The 20,394-nt window shown below is 47.7% G+C and overlaps 1 protein-coding gene and 1 non-coding gene across 3 annotated transcripts in view; both read right to left on the reverse strand.

The window, feature by feature from the left end:
• The window catches only part of Dnmt1 (DNA methyltransferase 1), a 46,189-nt gene extending 39,396 nt beyond the window's left edge, over nt 1-6,793 (reverse strand). For both annotated transcript variants that reach the window (XM_057766741.1, XM_057766740.1), the window contains exon 1: nt 6,644-6,793. In XM_057766741.1, coding sequence (XP_057622724.1) covers nt 6,644-6,723 — 80 coding nt within the window. In that variant the 5' untranslated portion in view covers nt 6,724-6,793. The remainder of the gene's footprint in view (nt 1-6,643) is intronic.
• Nucleotides 6,794-19,772: 12,979 nt separating this feature from the next.
• LOC130874069 (U6 spliceosomal RNA) lies at nt 19,773-19,880 on the reverse strand. The gene has a single exon (XR_009057108.1). It is a non-coding gene; the product is annotated as a U6 spliceosomal RNA (small nuclear RNA).
• Nucleotides 19,881-20,394: the final 514 nt, after the last annotated feature.

The following is a 20,394-nucleotide window of genomic DNA, read 5'->3' on the forward strand; positions in this document are numbered from 1 at the left end:
TTCAAGATCAGCCTGAGGTATAGAATGAGACCCTGTCTTAAAACTTAAACTACAGGGCTGGAGAGATGGCTCAGAGGTTAAAAGAACTGACTGCTGTTCTGGAGGTCCTGAGTTCAATTCCCAGCAAGCACATGAAGACTCATACCCATCTATAATGAGATCCGGTGCCCAGAACACTATATATGTAATAAATTTAAAAAACAAGGTGGCTGGAGAGATGGCTCAGAGGAATAGAGCACTGGCTGCTCTTCCAGAGGTCCTGAGTTCAAGTCCCAGCAACCACATGGTGGCTCACAACCATCTGTAGTAAGATCTGGTGTCCTCTTCTGTACTGCAGGATACATGAAGGAAGAAACCTATATACATAATAAATAAAAAATCTTTAAAAAAAAAAAAGCAAACTTAAACTACAAGAGCTAGTTTCAGGCAGGCTCCAAAGCTACAGAGAAACTCTGTCTCAAAAAAAAAAAAAAACTTAAAAAATCACACACAGACACAAGAAAATAATCAAGTACCCCAGACTTGCAATAGTCATATACTAAATAACCAGCTCCCCAGAGACAGGATACATTCCTGGGGACATTTCTGTGTCCAGAAAGGACCCCAAGCTAGGAACATCTTGGTTTCTACCCCATACCTCCTTCATTTCTGACCTTCACCACACAAGAGACTGATATTCTTTGGTCCAAGGTGTGGCTTAGAGGCATAGCACTTGCCTAGCACATATCTACAGCCAGCACTAAAAGGTATGAGAAGAAAATGAATAGTTCATCTCAACACCAGAAAAAAAAGATCTAAAACTAAACCAGTCTTGGCAGCTCATGCCAAGAATCCCAACAGCACTCAGAGGCTGAGGCAGGAAAAGGAATTCAAAGATAGTTTCAAACAGAAGGGTTAACAGGTCCAGACAAACAAAATCTAGGCAAATCATAGAAAAAGCCTAGAGCATCCCACAAGCCTGGCATAAAAAGCCAACCCAGCTGAGGGCAGTGTACTTGAATAGACTAGCAGCTGAAGGCAGAAGCTCCCTGCTCTCTGCTGTGATGGCCCAGGGTGGAGGCCTCCAGACTGCTGCTCTAACTCACTCCCACCAGGAGTGGTCAGCCTCATTTCTTAAATGGCACATTAAACGATAAAATATCTGCCCTGGGTTCTATGCCCAGTGCCCCCCCCAAAACAGATGGGGAGCCCTGAGATAGGGCTTGGTGGTCAACAGCATGTACTGCTCTTACACAGGACCTAAGTTCCCCACCTGGGTCAGGTGGCTTGCAATGTCCCCTCCTTAACTCAAGTTCCAAGGGATTTGACACCTTGTGGTCTCTATGGGCACCTGCATGCACATGACATACACACATACACGTGAGTAAAAATAAGTCTTTAAAAAATGGACACAAGCCGGGCGATGGTGGCGCACGCCTTTAATCCCAGCACTCGGGAGGCAGAGGCAGGCGGATCTCTGTGAGTTCGAGACCAGCCTGGTCTACAGAGCTAGTTCCAGGACAGGCTCCAAAGCCACAGAGAAACCCTGTCTCGAAAAACCAAAAAAAAAAAAAAAAAAAAAATGGACACAGACAGGGCACTAAGATTAAGATGACAACCACACAGCTGTAAGGGACAGCACCAAGGACTTAACAAAACATCTGTCAACCAAGTGACAGTGTTCCAGACCTGCGGTGAGCTACAACCCCTCTAGCATAGAGCGGACAGACACACACAGAGGTCTGGGTTCAACTTCACCACAGCAAAAATAAAAATTACAGGGTTGGAGAGATGGCTCAACGGTTAAGAGCATTGCCTGCTCTTCCAAAGGTCCTGAGTTCAATTCCCAGCAACCACATGGTGGCTCACAACCATCTGTAATGAGGTCTGGTGTCCTCTTCTGGCCGGCAGGTACACATGTAAACAGAATATTGTATACGTAAATAAATATTTTAAAAAATTAAAAAAAATAAAAATTACAGAACTCAAAACTTCCTACTTAAATGAAGCCAGGCTGTATCATCTTTCTGAGGAGTTAACTTAATGCATAGAAGAGGAAAATCAGTGAGTAAACCGCTTGCCTAGAACACTTGAGGCTCTCAGTTCCATCCCCAGCACCGCATAACCTGCACACATGGATACCGGCACCTGGAAGTGGAGGCAGGAGGGTCAAGAATCCAGGTCATCTTAAGCTACACAGGGTGGCTGAGGCTAGCCTGGGCTACCCAATTGTCTGAAAAACTCAAAGAGGACTGGGGCAACCTATGCTGGAGAGGATGTGGGGTAAAGGGAACACTTCTCCATTGCTGGTGGGAGTGCAAACTGGTACAGCCACTTTGGGAATCAGTATGGTGATTTCTCAGAAAATTAGGAAACAACCCATTTTAAGACCCAGCAATACCTCTTTTGGGTATATATCCAAAGGATGCTCAATCATACCACAAGGACATGTGCTCAACTATGTTTATAGCAGCATTGTCACAGCTGAACCTGGAAACAACATAAATGCCTCTCGACTGAAGAATGGATGAGGAAAATGTGGTACATTTGCACGATGGAGTATTACACAGTGGAAAAAATAATGACATCTTGAAATTTGCAGGAAAATGGATGAATCTAGAAAACATATTGAGTGAGGTAACCCAGACCCAGAAAGACAATTATATGGACTCACTCATAAGTAACTTTTAGACATAAAGAAAAACCACCCACAATTCACAATCCCAGAGAACCTAGACAACAAAGAGGACCCTAAGAGACACATACATAGATCTAATCTACATGCGAAGTAGAAAAAGACAAGATCTCCTGAGTAAATTGGGAGCATGGGGATCATGGGAGAGGATAAAAGGGGAGGAGGAAGGAAAGGAGAGGAGAAAAAATATATAGCTCAATAAAAACAAATTTAAAAAAAAAATGACTGGGGCTGGGCGGTGGTGGCGCACGCCTTTAATCCCAGCACTTGGGAGGCAGAGGCAGGTGGATCTCTGTGAGTTCGAGACCAGTCTGGTCTACAAGAGCTAGTTCCAGGACAGGCTCCAAAACCACAGAGAAACCCTGTCTCGAAAAACCAGAAAGACTGGGGAGATTAGTAAAATGACTGTCATACTACAACATAAACCTGAGTTTGAATCCCAACACCCACAGAAAGCCAAACTTGGATGGAGAAAGGACCTCTGGGTTTGCAGGCCAGTCAGACTAGCTCAATCAGTGAGTTCCAAGGTTATGAGCAATCAGTCTCAACGAAAAGGTTAATTATCCCCATACTCAGATACAGGTAGGAGAGTCTAGAGTTCCAGGTAGGACTAGTTTACATATTAAGTTCTAGAATAGCCAGGGTTACATAGGAAAACTTGGTCTCAAAATAAATAAGAGTGAAAGCAAAAATCCAGTCCCAGGGATCCACTGCCCTCTTCTGGCTTCCTTAGGCACCAGGCACATAAACTACACAGATATACTCACAGGCAAAACACCTGTATCTACCTACCCCGTCCCCTGCACACTCAGCATAAGGTAGAAGGCAAGAAACCAATTCAAAAAGTTCAAATGTAATAAGTTGGGCATGGTTGCACATGCAGTCTTTAAATCCCAGTATTTGGGAGGCAAAGGCAGGTAGATAGGAGTTTCAGGGCAGTCTGGCCTTCAAAGAGTTCCAGGCTACCAAAGGCTACATAGCGAGACTCTGTCTCAGAAGAAAAAAAAAGTCGGATGAGATGGCCCTTGAGTAAAAGCACCCGTTGCCAAGTCTGACTTCCTGAGTTGTTGCCGTCCTGACTTTCAACTCCAGGAGCCCCGAGAACTGCCTCAGGAAAGACCTACACATGTGCACACAGACACAGCAAATACTAACTGACTTGGTGAGATGGATCGGTGGGTCTGAAAGCTCAGTTTGATCCCAAATCCACATAAAGGTGGATGATGGTATAAACAAGTCTAACTGCCACACTCATGCTGTGGTACATGTGCATATAGTGAAATTAAAAAGTACAGTTGTCAGCCGGGCGATGGTGGCGCACGCCTTTAATCCCAGCACTCGGGAGGCAGAGGCAGGTGGATCTCTGTGAGTTTGAGGACAGCCTGGTTACAAGAGCTAGTTCCAGGCCAGGCCAGGCACCAAAAGCTAAAGAGAAACCCTGTCTCGAAAAAAAAAAAACAAAAAAAACAAAAACAAAACGTACAGTTGTCCTTATGCCCGCCCTTATGCTGTGGCACATGCACATTAGACACACACCGTTCATACACAAGTTTAAAAAAATAAGAGCAGGACAGGCATGTAAAGTACACCTGTCAATACAGTACTCAGGAGGCCCAAGCATCGTTAAGTTCAAGACCAGCTGAACTACAGAGACTCTCTGCCTTGAAAAAAATTTATAAAGCTGAAAGAAATTAAAACCCCGAGTCAAAAAGGAGGGCTCAGCTACGGGAAAGACGCCACCTTGTTCAGGAAAAGAAGTACCTCATCCTGAAAGGAATGAGTTTTTGAAACAAGGCTTTGGTTGAATTCTGACTAGTGGCCCTCCTGCTTATGCCTTCTAAGGGCTTAGGTTATAGACCATATGCCACCACACCTGACTAACGACCGGCTCCGGCAGAGTGCCCTCTGACTTCCACACACAAGCGGTAGCATGTACCCACATACATATAAATAAAAGTTAAGACTTAGAATCCGAATATCAAAAACACTTTATTTTATATGTCTGGCAGAACTATGCAAACGAACTGTCATTTAGACAGGTGCCATTTAAATACAGACTAGCAGCATGGACAGAAGATGCCGCAAGGCCTAATTCAGCTCCTGACTATCCTATCAGAGAGACACCTCTTCACACTGTAGATTATACTTTGCTACTACATTTTCCTAAACCAAGCAAAGTTAAGCCACGTGTGGTGTCAACGGTCCTATAATCCCAGCACTTGGTTAGCAGATACAAGATCAAGGCTAGCCCGAGCTATACAAACCAGCCTGAAGCTAGCCTACCTGAGAAACAAAACCCACAAGTGAGCAAATGAACAAAGACAGCAAAGACAGTAAGGGAGGTCACCTCACTGTCTAAAGAGCCATCAAGGGCTTTATGTATTTTTGGTAGAAATGTTAAACTGTAAAAAAAACTGTTGAGGGCTGTCACAAAAGCTGCCTATTTTTATCTCTATAACAGTCAAAAACAGATATTCAAAACCTAAACCATCATGGTGGCACATGCCAGTAATCCCAACATTGAGGCAGAGGCAGGAAGATGGAGAGTTCCAGGCCAGCCTGTGGAACTCACCAAGAATCCTGTCCTCTCCCCCTACTACCAAAAGAGAAAGGACTGGAGGTGTAGCTCAGTGACAGAAAACTTGCATGCACAAAGCTTCAGGTCCAACCCTGGGAGCAAGCTGGGGTGGGGGCATCTGACAGGAAGGGGAATTTCAGTCATGCTCCTTTCTCCAGGCTCACTAGGAACTGGCCTGGCATGACCGCTGTAAACAAAACCCATGGAAAGAGACAGCAGAAGTAGGTCGGGTTGGAATACATCCAGAGCTGGTTCGGGCACCCCATGACCAAGGCACAGCGGCACGTGGGACAAGTTTTCAGAAATGAACTAATGATGTCCTTCTGGAACAGGAAGCGGGATCCAGCGTTCCCGCCAATCCCTGCGCACAGAAACACCCAAAGAGGCACCATTACCCAGGGTCCCTCACTGCCAGTGACACACACTGGACCGCTGGGAGGAATGGGGGGAGATTCACATGCACTAAAATGTGGGGTGGGGTTACTTGCCATCCCTCACTCCTTAGAAAAGGCACTCGGAGTACGGAATAGGCACACGGGACAACGTAAAAAGCTTCCTCAGTGGTGCCAGGATCAAATGAATTGGTTCACAGGGGCTAAGCCATGGGGCGGGAGCCGACACAGCTCACTAACGTTACCGTCCATCTCTCCCTCCCCATGACACACACTCTGGACAGGGACAAACGTTCCCTCGATTGCTCTGGGATCTCAGGACCTGGTTTATGTCACTGCAAAAGTGGAGGGCCCATTCCGCACCATCCCTCTCCTGGCAGAGTCTTTGATGGCTCCAGGATCGCAGGGGCTCCTTTACTTAAGGATAACAGCAAAACAAAAACCCACGTGGGCTGCAAGCTGCCCAGGCCCAGTGCTGCACCGGGAAAGAGCAGCTCTGAGGACTTGACAGCGGAGCACGGAAAGAGGGGGGACTCCGAGACAGCGCGCCTGCACCAGGGCCTCCGGAGGACCCTGCGGAACGACCCTGGACTGGGAACGGCGAGACCCACAGGGCACCGGAAGTGGAGGCCGGAGCTGGGAGTCTGGGGGTGTCCACAGGCCGCGGGGAGGGGGACATTTCCTGCATACCCAGGAGCCTGGCTGACCAAAGAGGCGGCACCCTGGAGGTGCCCCAAGCCTGCACCTCCACGAGGCTAGGAGATACTCTCGCCTTTCTCCCTCTGTCTTCCCAGTCAGTGGACTCGCCAGCAAACCGGCCCCCACCCATTTTGGCGCCAAGAGCCTGGAGGACTCCCGACCGGAAGCGCGGCCCGCGCCAAGCACTGCCCCGCGCATGCGCGCCCCGGCTGTCAGCGGCCGCAGGGCACCCTGAGATGCCTCCACAAACGCCTCGGCATCGGTGTAGCCCCCCCAACCCCCACCCCGCGTGGCACCTACCGCCTGCGGACATGGTCGGGCAGCGAGCCTGCCGGGGAGGCGAGCGCGGGCACTCGGGCCGGGGCTGTTCGTGCTGGCATCTCGCAGGTCGCAGCCGACAGGACAGCTCTGAACGAGACCCCGGCTTTTTCGCGCGCGCGGAAACCAACTGGGAGGGGGCGGCGCAAGCGGAAGCAGCGTGTACCACGGGCTGAGGGAGCGGGGGAAGAGCGCGCGGGGCGGAGCGGGAGCGCATGCGCAGGACTGGCGCACCGCACACCTCCTGGCTGCAGTGGTCTCTTCCGCACCTCGCCTGGCACCCCCACCTCTCCTTTCCCCGGAGAGGTAGCTCAGCCCTTGAGAGCGGGTAAAGATTCCTGGGTTGGTTTGCTTCACCCACATCCAGCCACTCAAAGCCACTGTAACTCCTCTTCCAAGGGATCCTACGCCCTCTTCTGGCTTCTGTGGGCACTGCACTCACAGGCGCATACACAAACACATAATTAAAAAAAAAATCTAACAAAAGGCCTCACAGCTAACCCAGTCTTCATCCCTTGCCCTCTAAAATGACCTTGAGTACACCATCTGGACTTATCCTGTGTCCTTATCTGCCAACCAGGCCTGAAAGCACTGCCTTGAAAATGGAGTTCACAAGAGACTTAAGTCATATGCCAAGGATGTAGCATAGTGGAGACCAGGAATCATGTCCATAGGCTACCTTGAATAAAATAACAGAACACAGGGAAACGATAGTCTCTTCTATTGACCTTCCACATGCTGCGAAAAAAGTCGGGAATATATAGCCTAGGAATACTTACCTAGCAAACCCCAGAGCCCTGAGATCCATCCCCACCACCAGATGAACAAATAACAGAATGAATAGAAGGAGCTGGAAAATGGCTAAGAGAACTGATTCTGACCCTTATCAGTCTTCCTCCGAATATATATGCACTTTGACATCACACATCCACACAAAAATAAATTTAAAATTTTTATAGATTTTTTTTTACAACAAAGTTAGCAAATTTATTTACTTTTGGGTTTTTCAAGAGAAGACTTCTCTGTGTAGCAGCTCTGGCTGTACTGGAACTTGCTTTGTAGACCAGGCTAGGCTCAAACTTACTGAGATCCACATTCCTCTGTCTCCCCAGTGCTGGGATTAAAGGCATGTGCCACCACTGCCCTGGCTGCCCCAGGATTTTTAAAATTAACCTGCACTCAGGAGGCAGAGGCAGGTGGATCTCTGTGAGTTCAAGGCCAGCCTGGTCTACAGAGCTAGTTCCAGGACAGGCTCCAAAGCTACAGAGAAACCCTGTCTCAAAAAAAAAAAAAAAAAGAAAAGAAATAAAGAAAATCTGTTTAGCTCCAACATGATGAACCTTAAGGACACTGAGCTATGGGGGCTGGAGAGATGGCTCAGCAGGCTAAGAGCCTGGACTGCTCTTACAGAGGACCCGAGTTTAGGTCCCAGCACCCACGTGGCAGCTCACAGCTGCTTAACTCCAGCTCCAGCGGATCCAACACCCTCACAGACACACAGGCAGGCAAAACACCAATGCACACAAAATAAATTTAAAACTTAAATAACAAAGAAAACTGAGCTAAGTGAAGTAGAAAAAGGACAAATACATGCGGCTACACCAGTGAACTTCCAGGGTAGCGAGACTCTTAGAACAAGGACGCGCGAGAGCAGAGGAAAGTAGTGCAAGGCCTTCGGTGTCCATTTCAGAAGATGAAGTTCCAGAACTGTTAAATACCACAGAACCACACATTCAACCATAAAATACACAGAAAACTAAGCACACACCTTCTCCCAAGGCTTGAGTAACTTGTCCAAGTCAGAAATCCAGAGGTAGCCAAGTCCCTTGGAGTACGCTGGGCAGAGCCATCTCCCCCTTGAGAGCCCCTTGAGCAACTCCAGAACTCTGGCGTCACAAATACCGACTCCAGCATCTGCCAGTTTTATATCAAAGAGCCCCTGAGTCAGCTGGCACACTGCCCCTCCAGGTGCCCTCCCCATCCCTAGACTCCTGGCCTTCCCACTGATGCCAGCATGGAGGAAGCTGTGAAAAGCCATATGCAGAATATCTGTCCTTCCTTACTGCCCCTGAACGGCTTCTCAGAGCACAATCACCCCCTCAGTTCCACGGCAGCCCACACACCGGATTAAAAAGCTAGCTACAGCCTATAGTCAGCATCAGCACGCCTCCCAATTCAGCGATGGGCCTGTGGAGACAGAAAGGGCTAAAGAGACGCTTCACCCAGTGATGGTAAGAGGTTCAACTGCCCGAGCTCATTAGTAATCACAGAAACAAAACTCAATGTGTCCCCTCCCCTCAAACACACAACACACACATGCACCTGAGAATATGTCAAAGAAAGAGAAGGAGTATTTCAGTGTTAACACTTCCCTAGCCCTGCAAGAAGTCAAAATCCAGTACAGCTGGGCGAGTGAGCAGGCTTGGCGAGTAGGAGCACTTGCCACAGGTGCCTGGAAACCTGCATTTGAGCCCTGGAGCTCAAGTCAGGTGCAAACAATACACATACAATTAAAAAGTGAGGACCAGCAAGACAGTTCAGCACATAAAGGTGCTTGCTGCCCAGCATAAAGACCTGAGTTCAATCCCTGGGACCCACAGGTGGAAAGAGAACTGACTCCCTCCTGTTTGTGTCCTCGGACCTATACACACACCATGACGTGTATTTACCCCCACACATGTACACACTGACAAAGTGTGATCAATTTTTTTTAACTGAAAATTTTATTTATTTTTGGTTTTTGTGAGACAGGGTTTCTCTGTAGCTTTTGGAGCCTTGGAGCCTGTCCTGGCACTAGCTCTTGTAGACCAGGCTGGCCTCGAACTCACAGAGATCCACCTGCCTCTGCCTCTGAGTGCTGGGATTAAAGGTGTGCGCCACCACCACGTGGCAGTGAAAATTTTAATGAGCTACTTTGGAAGCTGGTTTGGTAACGTCTGCTAATGTTCAGTGTGCTCCCACCCCAGGACCCAGCAATTACACGCCTGGAGTACTTGCATGGTAGCTGGATGATACATGCAAAAGTGTTCAAAGCAGTCTCCTTACAACAGTCCCAACCCCAGGACGATTGTTTCATCGCACAATGGAATGTAGTATCTCAGGGTGGTGACAGGCTGTTCCTTCAGTAGCAAAGGGAAACCTGGAACTCGCCATGTAAGATGCTATACAGCCAAGGGTGAGCCTCCTACCTCCCCCTCCCCTGTTCTTCGATGATAGGCATGCACCACCATGCCTGGCTGATACAGTTCGGGTGGGGGGGACCCCGAACTTTGTGCATGCTAGGCAAGCGCCTTACCCACTGAGCATAGCCCCAGCCCCACACAATTTTTCACAAACAGTAAGCAGCAAGTAATTTACAATGCGCAGGTCCCACAGGTGATGTTACAGATACTAACTCTGCCTGTGAAGACTCCAGAGCCCTAGGAGAGCGCGCTATGTGCCAATCAAGTTCTTCCTAAGCACCCAAACCTGCCTTCTGTGCCATCCCCAGGTGTCTTACGTGAGTGTGGCAGAGTGTTGTCTTCCACAATGTAAAAAGTGGACAGAAACCAAACAGGCTGGGGTGTGTTAGTAGAGCACTTGCCCAGTGTGCAGGAAGACCCAGGTTCCATCCTAGCCCCACGTGAACTGTGGGTGGTGGCAGTGCATAATCTCAGCACTGAAGGGGTGGGGAGACAGGAGAATCAGGACTTGAAAGTTTTTGGGTTTTTTTAAAGTTTTTCTTGACTAAATAGCACTCGGGAAGTAGAGGCAGTCGGATCTCTGAGTTTGAGGACAGTCTAGTCTACAAACTGACAGGACAGTCAGAACTACACAAAGAAACCCTGTCTTGGGGTGGGGGGAGGCAGAAAGTTATTCTTGACCAAATTGGGAGTTCTAAGCCATCTCAGGTTATAAGCTAAAGTGGATTTGACCCACGGATAGAAGTTTGACAATCCCCTGCAGGCGTGGGTCACAGCTTCAATCAGAAGCACATACTGGAGACACAGTTCTGGGGCACAGCTCAGTGCTTACCTAGCACATCGGAAACCCTGATGGCGGAAGTCAGAGAAAAGACATAGTCAAAATTTATGGTGCACAGGGAGAAGTTAGGGCCAAGCGCATGCCCCCGAACTGCGTTTCTGTAAGTCTCCGACACTGACCCCCAAGGTTTCCTCAGCCACTTTAAGCGTGGCATTCCTTCTTACTTACACAGGGATGTTCTCTCAACACTTGGACCCAGAGCCGCGGCTCTTGCCCACTTACAGCCCTAGACAATAGCAGCCAGAGAGTGCTCAGAGTGGCCCACCTTCTGGAAGACGAAAGACACGCAGCAGGTCTGGTTATGAACAGCAAAGAGTGATCGCAGTAGGAGAGCTCCGCCGTGGAGATATAAAGCCTCTTCTGCCCTGGCCATCAAAGTAGAGGGCTTCCATCTGCTGGGCCCAATCATTGAAATATGTGGCGCAGAAGAGATAATACTCTCCAATCAGGGCATTGGGGATGTTTCTAGAAGTTTTCTCCACTATTTTCCTCCACAGTCCCAATCTTGACTTGAGAACCCTAGATCATCAGAGCAGACAGAGATAGAATGGGGGCTGCAGATGTCCTTTGAAGGAGGGCTTGCCTGGAATCCCCAGGGCCATGTGTTCTACCCTCAGCACCACTTGGGGATGCCTGTCACCCCAACACTGAGAAGGGGAGACTGGCAAAGAACTGAAAGGCATTCACAGTAACATAATAAGCTTGAGATCAGCCTGGGCTACATAAAATTGGAGTGGGGCTGGAGAGATGGCTCAGCTGTTAAAGGCTAGGCTCACAACCTGAGGGTGCCACGTGGGGTGATGCACAGGGGATGGGGAACACAAGATAAGTGTGACAGTTCATGCCTGTCCTCCTAGCATTTAGGAGGCAGAGGCAGGAGGATTATGGGTTCAAGGCCAACATAGCAAAACTGTCTAAAAAAGGGGGTGCATTGTCAGGTGACCTGCCTGAAACCCACTTCGGTTGTGAGAGGCTGTAGGCAGTCTCACAGCATAAATGGCTACTAGGAATGAATCACATGAGACCAGCTTCCTAAAGGTCAGAGAACAACTTTTGAGAGCTGGTTCTCTCCTTCCACCATGTGGGTTCTAGACATCAAACTTAGGTTGTCTTCCTTGGTGGCTACTTTACCTGATGAGCCACTTCAACTGGCCCATGCTAGGTTTATTCAGAGCTGGGGATTGAATTCAGAGCCTTGTGCATTTAAGATAATGCTCTATCAGCTGAGGTACCTGCTCCTCCTACCTCTGCCTACCAAGGACTGGGATTACAGGTGTGTGGCCAGCACACCCAGCTCTGTTTTATTTTCTGATTTTCAATTTTTATTTTATGTGTTTGAGGGCTTTGCCTGCACATATGTCTGTGTGTCACATTCATGCCTGGTGCCCAAAGGGGCCAAAAGATGGCATCATATCTCCTGGACCTGGAGTTACAGCAGTTGTGGGCTACCATGTGGGTGCTGGGACCTACATCCCAGACCTCTGGAAGATGTCTTAACCATAGAGCCATCTCTCCAGCTCTTCCAGTTCATGGTTTTGACAGGGCAAGTAGTCCCTAATAAGACTCTGAGGGAGCTATGTGGTGGTGGCTCAGGCCTTTAATCCCAGCACTCAGGAGGCAGAGGCAGGTGGATCTCTGAGTTTGAGGCCAGCCTGGTCTATAGAGCAAGTTCCAAAACAGCCAGAGCTACACAGAGAAACCCTGTTTCAGGAAAAAAAAAAATGGCAGTGCTAGTGATCTAAATTTTAGGATTTTTAACCTTTATGATCAAGTGGGGACTGACCAGGATGCTAATCACATGATGCTAATTACATAATAACCAAGAAATTCACAAATCCAGAAAATGCACATTATAGATTCAAATGAAAAAACTGACAGAGAGGGCTAGGAAGGTGGCTCATGGTAATGGCACTTGCCAAAACCGAGGGCCTGAGTCCAGTTTTCAGAACCCACAAGGCAGAGGGTGAAAACTTACTCCCACAAGTTGTCTTCTGAGCACACACATACATATGCACACACGTATGCATACAAAATTTAAAAAAATGACAAAGAGGTCTCTGAAACTCTTGGGTCAGTCATAGTAATCATTACAAGGGGTAGACAAACAGACATCAATACCTTCTAAAAATGTTTCCAGAACCATCTATGATAAACTGAAGCCCAAAATAATATCTGGACCTAACCCTGCTTAGAGGGCTAAAAAGTAAACTAAATGGCATAAGGGATTGCTGTTGGCCAGGTTCTAAACTATGGCAAAGTCTCAGATTAACCTAGTCATTCCACAAATTAATGACAAGACTGGAGGGATTGCTGAATGGTCAGGAGTGTTAACTGCTCCTTCCAGAGAACCTGGGTTCCCCCTCCAGCACCCACATAGCAGCCCACAACCATGTACAACCCAAGTTCCAGGTCTTCTTCTGACCTCTAGGACACTAGTCACGTGGTGCAGCTATTCATGCACGCAACACACACAAACGCATAAAATTAAACACACACACTAATCACAAAGCAGGAGGAGCTGGAAGGTCCCAGGAGCTACAGGTTAAACAGAGTCCTTGATTAAATGCTTTGTGAAGACCTTTTTGAATTCTGGTTTGGTTGGTTGGTTTTTTGTTTGTTTTTCTTTCTTTTTTTTTAAGATTTATTTATTATGTACACAGTGTTCAGCCTCCATGCTTGCAGGCCAGAAGAGGGCACCAGATCTCATTACAGATGGTTGTGAACCACCATGTGGTTGCTGGAAATTGAACTCAGGACCTTCCGAAGAGCAGTCAGTGCTCTTAACCTCTGAGCCATCTCTCCAGCCCCTGTTTGTTTGTTTTTCAAATTCAAATCTAAAGAAGAGAAGTGGAAACCAGAACAGAAGTCTCAAGCTACATTCTCAATGGTTGTGAGGCTGAAGCAGGGGGATCAGGAGTTCAAGGCTAGCCTGGGCTACTTTTTTTGGTTTTGTTTTTGAGACAGGGTTTCTCTGTGTAGCCCTGGTTGGCCTGGAACTTGATTTGTAGACCAGGCTAGCCTGGAACTTACAGAGATCTGCCTGCCTTTGCCTCCCAAGTGCTGGGATTAAAGGTTTGCACTATATGGCCCAGAAAAGCCTGGGCTACTTACTAAGAGACCCTGCATCACGAGAGAGAAATGGGGAAAGAGTGTGGGAGGAAAGGAACCTGACACACATGAGAGCAACTTAAACTTTTCGGGTTTTTTTTTTCTTTAATTTATCATTCTTTGGAAATTCCCCAATGCATAAATGTTATTTGATCTTTGTCCCCCTGAGACCTTCTCTTTTCCTTCCTGCTCCTGCTCAGTCCTCCTTCCCAACAAGTCCACATGGGGGCTTTTAATTCTGATACTTTAAAAAGAAATATAACTAGGACCAAAGTGGTAGCACAAGCCTTTAATCCCAGCACTTCAGAGGCAGGTGGATCTCTGTGAGTTTGAGGCCAGCCTGACCTACACAGTGAGCTTTAGGACAGTCAAGGTTATACAGAGAAACCCTGTTTCATAGAAAAAACAAACAACATTTTAATTAGGCTATTTATTGTGGGAGGGCATGGAGATCAGAGGAGACCCCATAGAGTCAATCCTCTCTTCTAGCACGTGGGTTTTAAGGATGGAACTTTGCTCATCAGCCTCAGTGACAAGTGCAGGTGAGTCATCTGAGTTCAGTTCTTACACACTCTTTTCCCTTCTTCTTCTTCTTCTTCTTCTTCTTCTTCTTCTTCTTCTTCTTCTTCTTCTTCTTCTTCTTCTTCTTTTTCTTCTTCTGGTTTTGTTTTCAAGACAGGGTTTTTCTGTGTAGCCTTGATGACCTGGAACTCCTCTGTAGACCAGTCTGGCCTCAAACTCAGAGCTGTGCCTGCCTCCCAAGGGCTAGGATTAAGGGCATGTGCCATGCTTGGCCAATTCTGATACCCTTGATAAGCAAAATGCTGGTATTGTGGTTAAACTTCATTTCCCCACTGCGTTGATATAAAGCAAACTATTGAAAAATAAACGATCTCCCTTCTCATGTTCGCTTCCGAACAACGAGGAAGACTAGGCCTAAGCAAGAGCTAGTGAGAAAGGGTGAGAGTGAGCTGAGTCATATAGGAAGTTGCACCCTAAGGAGATCTCACCGCAGGACCCTTCACAATTATGAACAAGGAAATAGCAGCCCCAAAGGGGAGAAGACAGACAGACAGACAGACAGACACTGGCTCAGCTGAGTGTTCAGAAGAAATCAGTTTTTCTGGTGCCGAGGATGGCGAAGAACAGCAGTGCATAAGGCCAGCGATGGGGCTGTCAGCCGGTGCCTCTTGAGCGAGCACGGGACACATCCAGGAACGAACAGACTTCTGTTTTTCCAATGTGTCAAGGCCGTGAAAGACAAGAGGACAGTGATTCTTCCAACTGAAAGAGACCCTGGACACAAGGGTGACCTGCTCAGTAGAGGGATCATGGGTGAAATCTGATGCGGTCTGCAGATTGCTGCTCTTTAGAGCTATTGGGGTTTTGTAGAAGAGTATTTACATTGAATGAATAGTTGGGTGGGTGGACGGCTGGGCTGGCTAGATGAATGGGTGGGTGGATGGGTAGAAGGAGGATACAAGAATGGATAGATTGATTGTAGGTGCATGGATGAATATGGAAGGAAGGATGTGTGGGTGGATGAGTGGGTAGATGGGTGAATAGAGGATAAAATTGTTAGTACTTTGAATCTCTTTTAAATATGAGAAAACTCACTTTTCCTGTCATTGAACCCAGTAGGATTTGCATCAATAATTGTCAGTGTCTAATTTAGATGCCACTGAGAAAAAGAACTAACCTCCGAATCAAGAAGCAAAATTCAGAAATTACTATGTCATCATAATCATAGCGATAGGTGTGATAGACTCCTGTTGCTATGATAATACAATGCCAAAAGACACTTGGTCCAAAGATCTACGCGTTCCGATACACGGGTAAAGCTTGCAGGTGCAAGGCCCTGAGTTCCATCCTAGAACCCCCGATGTTGCACCAGCCACACGGCTCAACGGGTAAAGGCCCTTGCTGCTGACCCTGACAACCTGATTCTACTCCCCAGGGACACTACTAGCTTTCCTTTGACCTCCTCCCATGCCACGGCGGCATGCATGTGTTTGTTCACTTATCTAAACAAGTAGATGGGTGAAAAACATAAGACAACAAAAAACCTGATACAGATGCCCACACATGCTAATTTAAATTAGTTAGAGTTAGCAGGAGGCTGGGAGAATAGCTCAGCAGAGCACTTGCCTAGCACGCCTAGCCCCTAAATACAACTGTCAGCACCAACACACGTGCACACACGCACACACTGGTTGACGTATCACTTGTAATCTCAGTACTTGGGAGGCTGATACAGGAGGATTTCTGGGAGTTTGAGACCAACCTGAGCTACATAGTAAGTTCTAGGCTAGCCTGTGCTACGGAATAATAGTCTGTTTCAAAAAAGAAATTTAAAAAGTTAATTGCAATTTAAAATTCAACCTTTGCTTTGTACTAACCACACTTTAAGGATCCTTGAACCACACTGCTCAGGACTAAGAATGCTTGTATTTGTTATTTTATGTGTATGAGTGTTTTGCAGTGTATGTATCATGTGCATGCCTGGTGCTTTTGGAAGGCAGAAGTTGCCAGATTCCCTAGAACTAGAGTTACAAATGGTTGTGAACTATCATGTGGGTACTAGGAACCAAAACTAGCTCCTCTGAAGCCCTCCCCACACCCTGCCACCTCGTGCTAGCGATGGACCCTGGAGCCTTGTGTGTGCTCAGGGAGAGCTGTGTTACGGAACTGGGGCCCAGTGCAAGATCAAATACGGGAGTGGCTATTATGGTTAAAGACACTTTTATAGACCATAGATCCATCTATCTATCTATCTATCTATCTATCTATCTATCTATCTATCTATCTTTCTCTTCCTTCCTTCCTTCCTTCCTTCCTTCCTTCCTTCCTTCCTTCCTTCCTTTTCTTTTTCCCCCTGAGACAGGGTTTCTCTGTGTAGCTTTGGAGCCTGTCCTGGAACTTGCTCTCTAGACCAGGCTGGCCTCGAACTCAAGAGTTCCACCTGCCTCTGCCTCCTGAGTGCTGGGATTAAAGACATGCGCCACCATGTCTGGCAAAGTCATACTTTTTTTTTTTTTTTTTTTTTTTTGGTTTTTCGAGACAGGGTTTCTCTGTGGTTTTGGAGCCTGTCCTGGAACTAGCTCTTGTAGACCAGGCTGGTCTCGAACTCACAGAGATCCGCCTGCCTCTGCCTCCTGAGTGCTGGGATTAAAGGTGTGCGCCACCACCGCCCGGCCAAAGTCATACATTTTTAAAATTAAAAATTTATGGTCTTAGCTGGGTAGTGGCCTTTAATCCCAGCACTCGGGGGATGCAGAGGCAGAGGCAGAGGCAGAGGCAGAGGCAGATGGACCTCTGAGAATTCAAGGCCAGCCTGGTCTACAGAGTGAGTTTCAGGACAGCCAGGACTACTAGAGAAACCCTGTCTCAGAAAGGAAAAAAAAAAGTGTGACACTTTTAAATGTGTAATATTATTTATTCAGTTTGTGTGTGCGCAGGAGCAAGTTTGTTAGTGCACACTGAAGTCGGAGGACAGTTCATGGAAGTCTGTTCTCTCGTTCCACCATGTGGGTCGTGGGATTGATGCCAACCACCTTCACCTACTGAGCCATATCCCTGGAATGTGTGTTTTGTTTATTTTTTTCCCTAGGCAGGGTTTCTCCTAGAACAGTGTTGTCCTAGAACTAGCTCTGTAGACCAGGCTGGCCTTGAACTCACAAAAATTAACGTGCTTCTGCCTTCTGAGGGTAGGAACTGCAGGCGTGGGCCACCACTACTGGGTTGATGTGTTTGTTTTCATGTGTATAGGTGTTTTGCCGGCACGCACGTCTGTGAACCATGTAGGTAGTGACTGGTGCCCATGGTGGCTAGAAGAGGGTTTCCGATCCCCTGCAACTGGAGTAACAGACAGTTGTGAGTCATCATATGGGTATTGGTAATCAAAATCCGCGTCCTCTGAAAGAGCAGTCGGTGCTTAGTCACTGAGTCAGCCCTCCGGCCGTCTTTTAAACTTATTTGGAATGTTTGGTGAAAGCATGTTTGTGGGTCAACTCAGACCTTCTGGATCTGAAATTCTTCCTGCAAGAGTTTAAGAATCTACGGTTGGCCGGGCGGTGGTGGCGCACGCCTTTAATCCCAGCACTCGGGAGGCAGAGGCAGGCGGATCTCTGTGAGTTCGAGACCAGCCTGGTCTACAAGAGCTAGTTCCAGGACAGGCTCCAAAACCACAGAGAAACCTGTCTCGAAAAACCAAAAAAAAAAAAATCTACGGTTGTAAACTGGGCATGGTGGCGCACACCTTTAATCCTAGCATTCTGGAGGCAGAGGCAGGTGATCTCTTTGAGTCTTAGGCCAGCTTGGTTTACAAAGTGAGTTTCAGCTATGGCTATTACACAGAGAAATCCTATCTTGAAGCAAGTAAACAAAAGAATCTACATTTGTTTTATTTTGAGGTACGGCCTTAAGTAGCTCAAGATAGCTACCCACTAAGTAGCTGAGGCTGGCCTTGACCATCTGATCTTCTTGCTGCCACTACCTGAGTTCTGCAACTAGAGGCCACCATGGCCAGTATACACAGTGCTGGGGATGGAGGACCACAGCTGGCATTCTGCAAACTGAGCCGCATCTGAGACAACACCATCAGCTACGGATCCAGCCTAGGTCCTGCTGCTTGAATAACAAGCGTTTTGTTGAGCCGCCTCTCCACCCCAGCTGCTCCTGTTCTAATGGGAGGACAAGCAGAGGAGGGTACGTGTGTGTACATGTGTGTACTAAGTGCAAAGTCCTGGGCTTGATTCCAAGCATGAGAGAGAGAGAGAGAGAGAGAGAGAGAGAGAGAGAGAGAGAGAGAGAGAGAGAGAGAGAGAGAGAGAGATGATCTTTAGTGAGGATTCTAGCTGGAGGCTAGAGACCCACCCAGCACACAAATGCAGCCAGTGGAAGGAAAGACAGGACAGCCGTGTACAACCTGCAGGCTGCATGTATCTCCAGATAGCTACGAATGTAGACCTACGCAGAATCAGAAACAGGCCTGGAGAGATGGCTCAGTGGTTAAGAGCACTTGCTGTCCCGCAGAGGACATGGGCTCAATTCCCAGCACCCATGTCAGGCAACTCACAACCACCTATTAACCCCAGCTCCCACACAATCTAATATCTCTGGCCTCCTAGGCAGCTACATTCATATACTCTTTCAAATGTACCAAGAAAAGAAAAAAAAAAAAAAAAGCTTTAAAAAGAAAAAATTTTCAAAATCAGAAACTTACTTAAAACATATTTTCTTTTTCTTTTTGTTTGGATTTTGAGACAAAGTTTCTCTGAGTAGCCCTGACTGTCCTGGAACTCATTCTGTAGACCATGCTGACCTCGAATTCTTTTTACTTTTTTTTTTTTTTTTTTGATTTTTCGAGACAGGGTTTCTCTGTGGTTTTGGAGCCTATCCTGGAACTAGCTCTTGTAGACCAGGCTGGTCTCGAACTCACAGAGATCCGCCTGCCTCTGCCTCCCAAGTGCTGGGATTAAAGGTGTGCGCCACCACCACCCGGCTGACCTCGAATTCTTAAGAGATCCACCTGCCTCTCTGCTTACCCCCAAGTGCTGGGATAAAAGGCATACGCTACGGCTGCCTGTTTTATTTTGCATAACAAGTTGTTGGCTTGTTTCTAGTTCATGAACTCCGGCAACTGTCTGTCGCAATGTCAGAAGGCTAGACAAATCTGCAGGAGGACAGAGGCCACAGGCCTGCAGCCCACTGGAATTTCCCCTCTCTGGAACAATTTAGAGATGACTACTGTTGGGCAACGTAAACCTTGTCTGGGACTGGAGTTGTGTTAAAGGCCAGGCTGGAGAGCCTTTCTGTGTGTGCAGGCCCGCGCAGAAGTGCTCACGTGCAGGTCAGAGGACAATTTGCAGTCGGGCCCCAGGGAGTAAAACTCAGGTCGTCAGGCTTGGCAGCAAGGCCTTCACCTACTGAGCAAGCTCGCCAGTCCCCCTTGGTTTTTGTTTCTTCCTTGAACTATTTTGAAAACACAGAACACTTTATAAATGTTCCTGCCATCCTCAAGCAGGAGCCATGCTAATCTCTTTATTGTTCCAATCTTAGTACACGTGCTGCTGAAGTGGACATGCACACATGCACGTCTTAAACAGGATCTTGGTATGTAACTCAGGTCAGCCTGGAACTCAGTATGCAGTCTGGAATGGACTCAAAACTCCGAATTCTCCTGCCTTCATCTTCCCAGTGCAGGATTCTAGGTGTGAATAACCCACATCTAATTTAGATTCCTCCCCCCCCCCCCGTGTGTGTGTGTGCGCGTCTGCATACACCTGAGTTCACAGGTGCGGGTGTGTGTGTAGAGCCCAGAGGTTGACTTGGGGTATCTTCCTCCATCCCTCTCCTCTTTATTTACTCAAACCAGGTCCCTATCACAATCCAGAGCTCACAGGCTAGGCTGGTCTAGATTAGCTAGCTTGGTTCCCCGCCCCCACCTCCAAAAAACGTCTGCCTCTACTCCCCAGTGTAGCGATAACAGGCAGCTTCCTAGCCCACCTGGCCCTTATTACCATGTCGGTCCTAGAGATGCAAACTCAGGAGCGGCAGCGGCTGAGCCTCACCTCAGCCCCAGACCCAGCTCTTAGAGAGCC

The sequence above is a fragment of the Chionomys nivalis genome, chromosome 4, assembly GCF_950005125.1.
Source record: "Chionomys nivalis chromosome 4, mChiNiv1.1, whole genome shotgun sequence".
In the NCBI taxonomy this organism is placed as follows: domain Eukaryota; kingdom Metazoa; phylum Chordata; class Mammalia; order Rodentia; family Cricetidae; genus Chionomys; species Chionomys nivalis.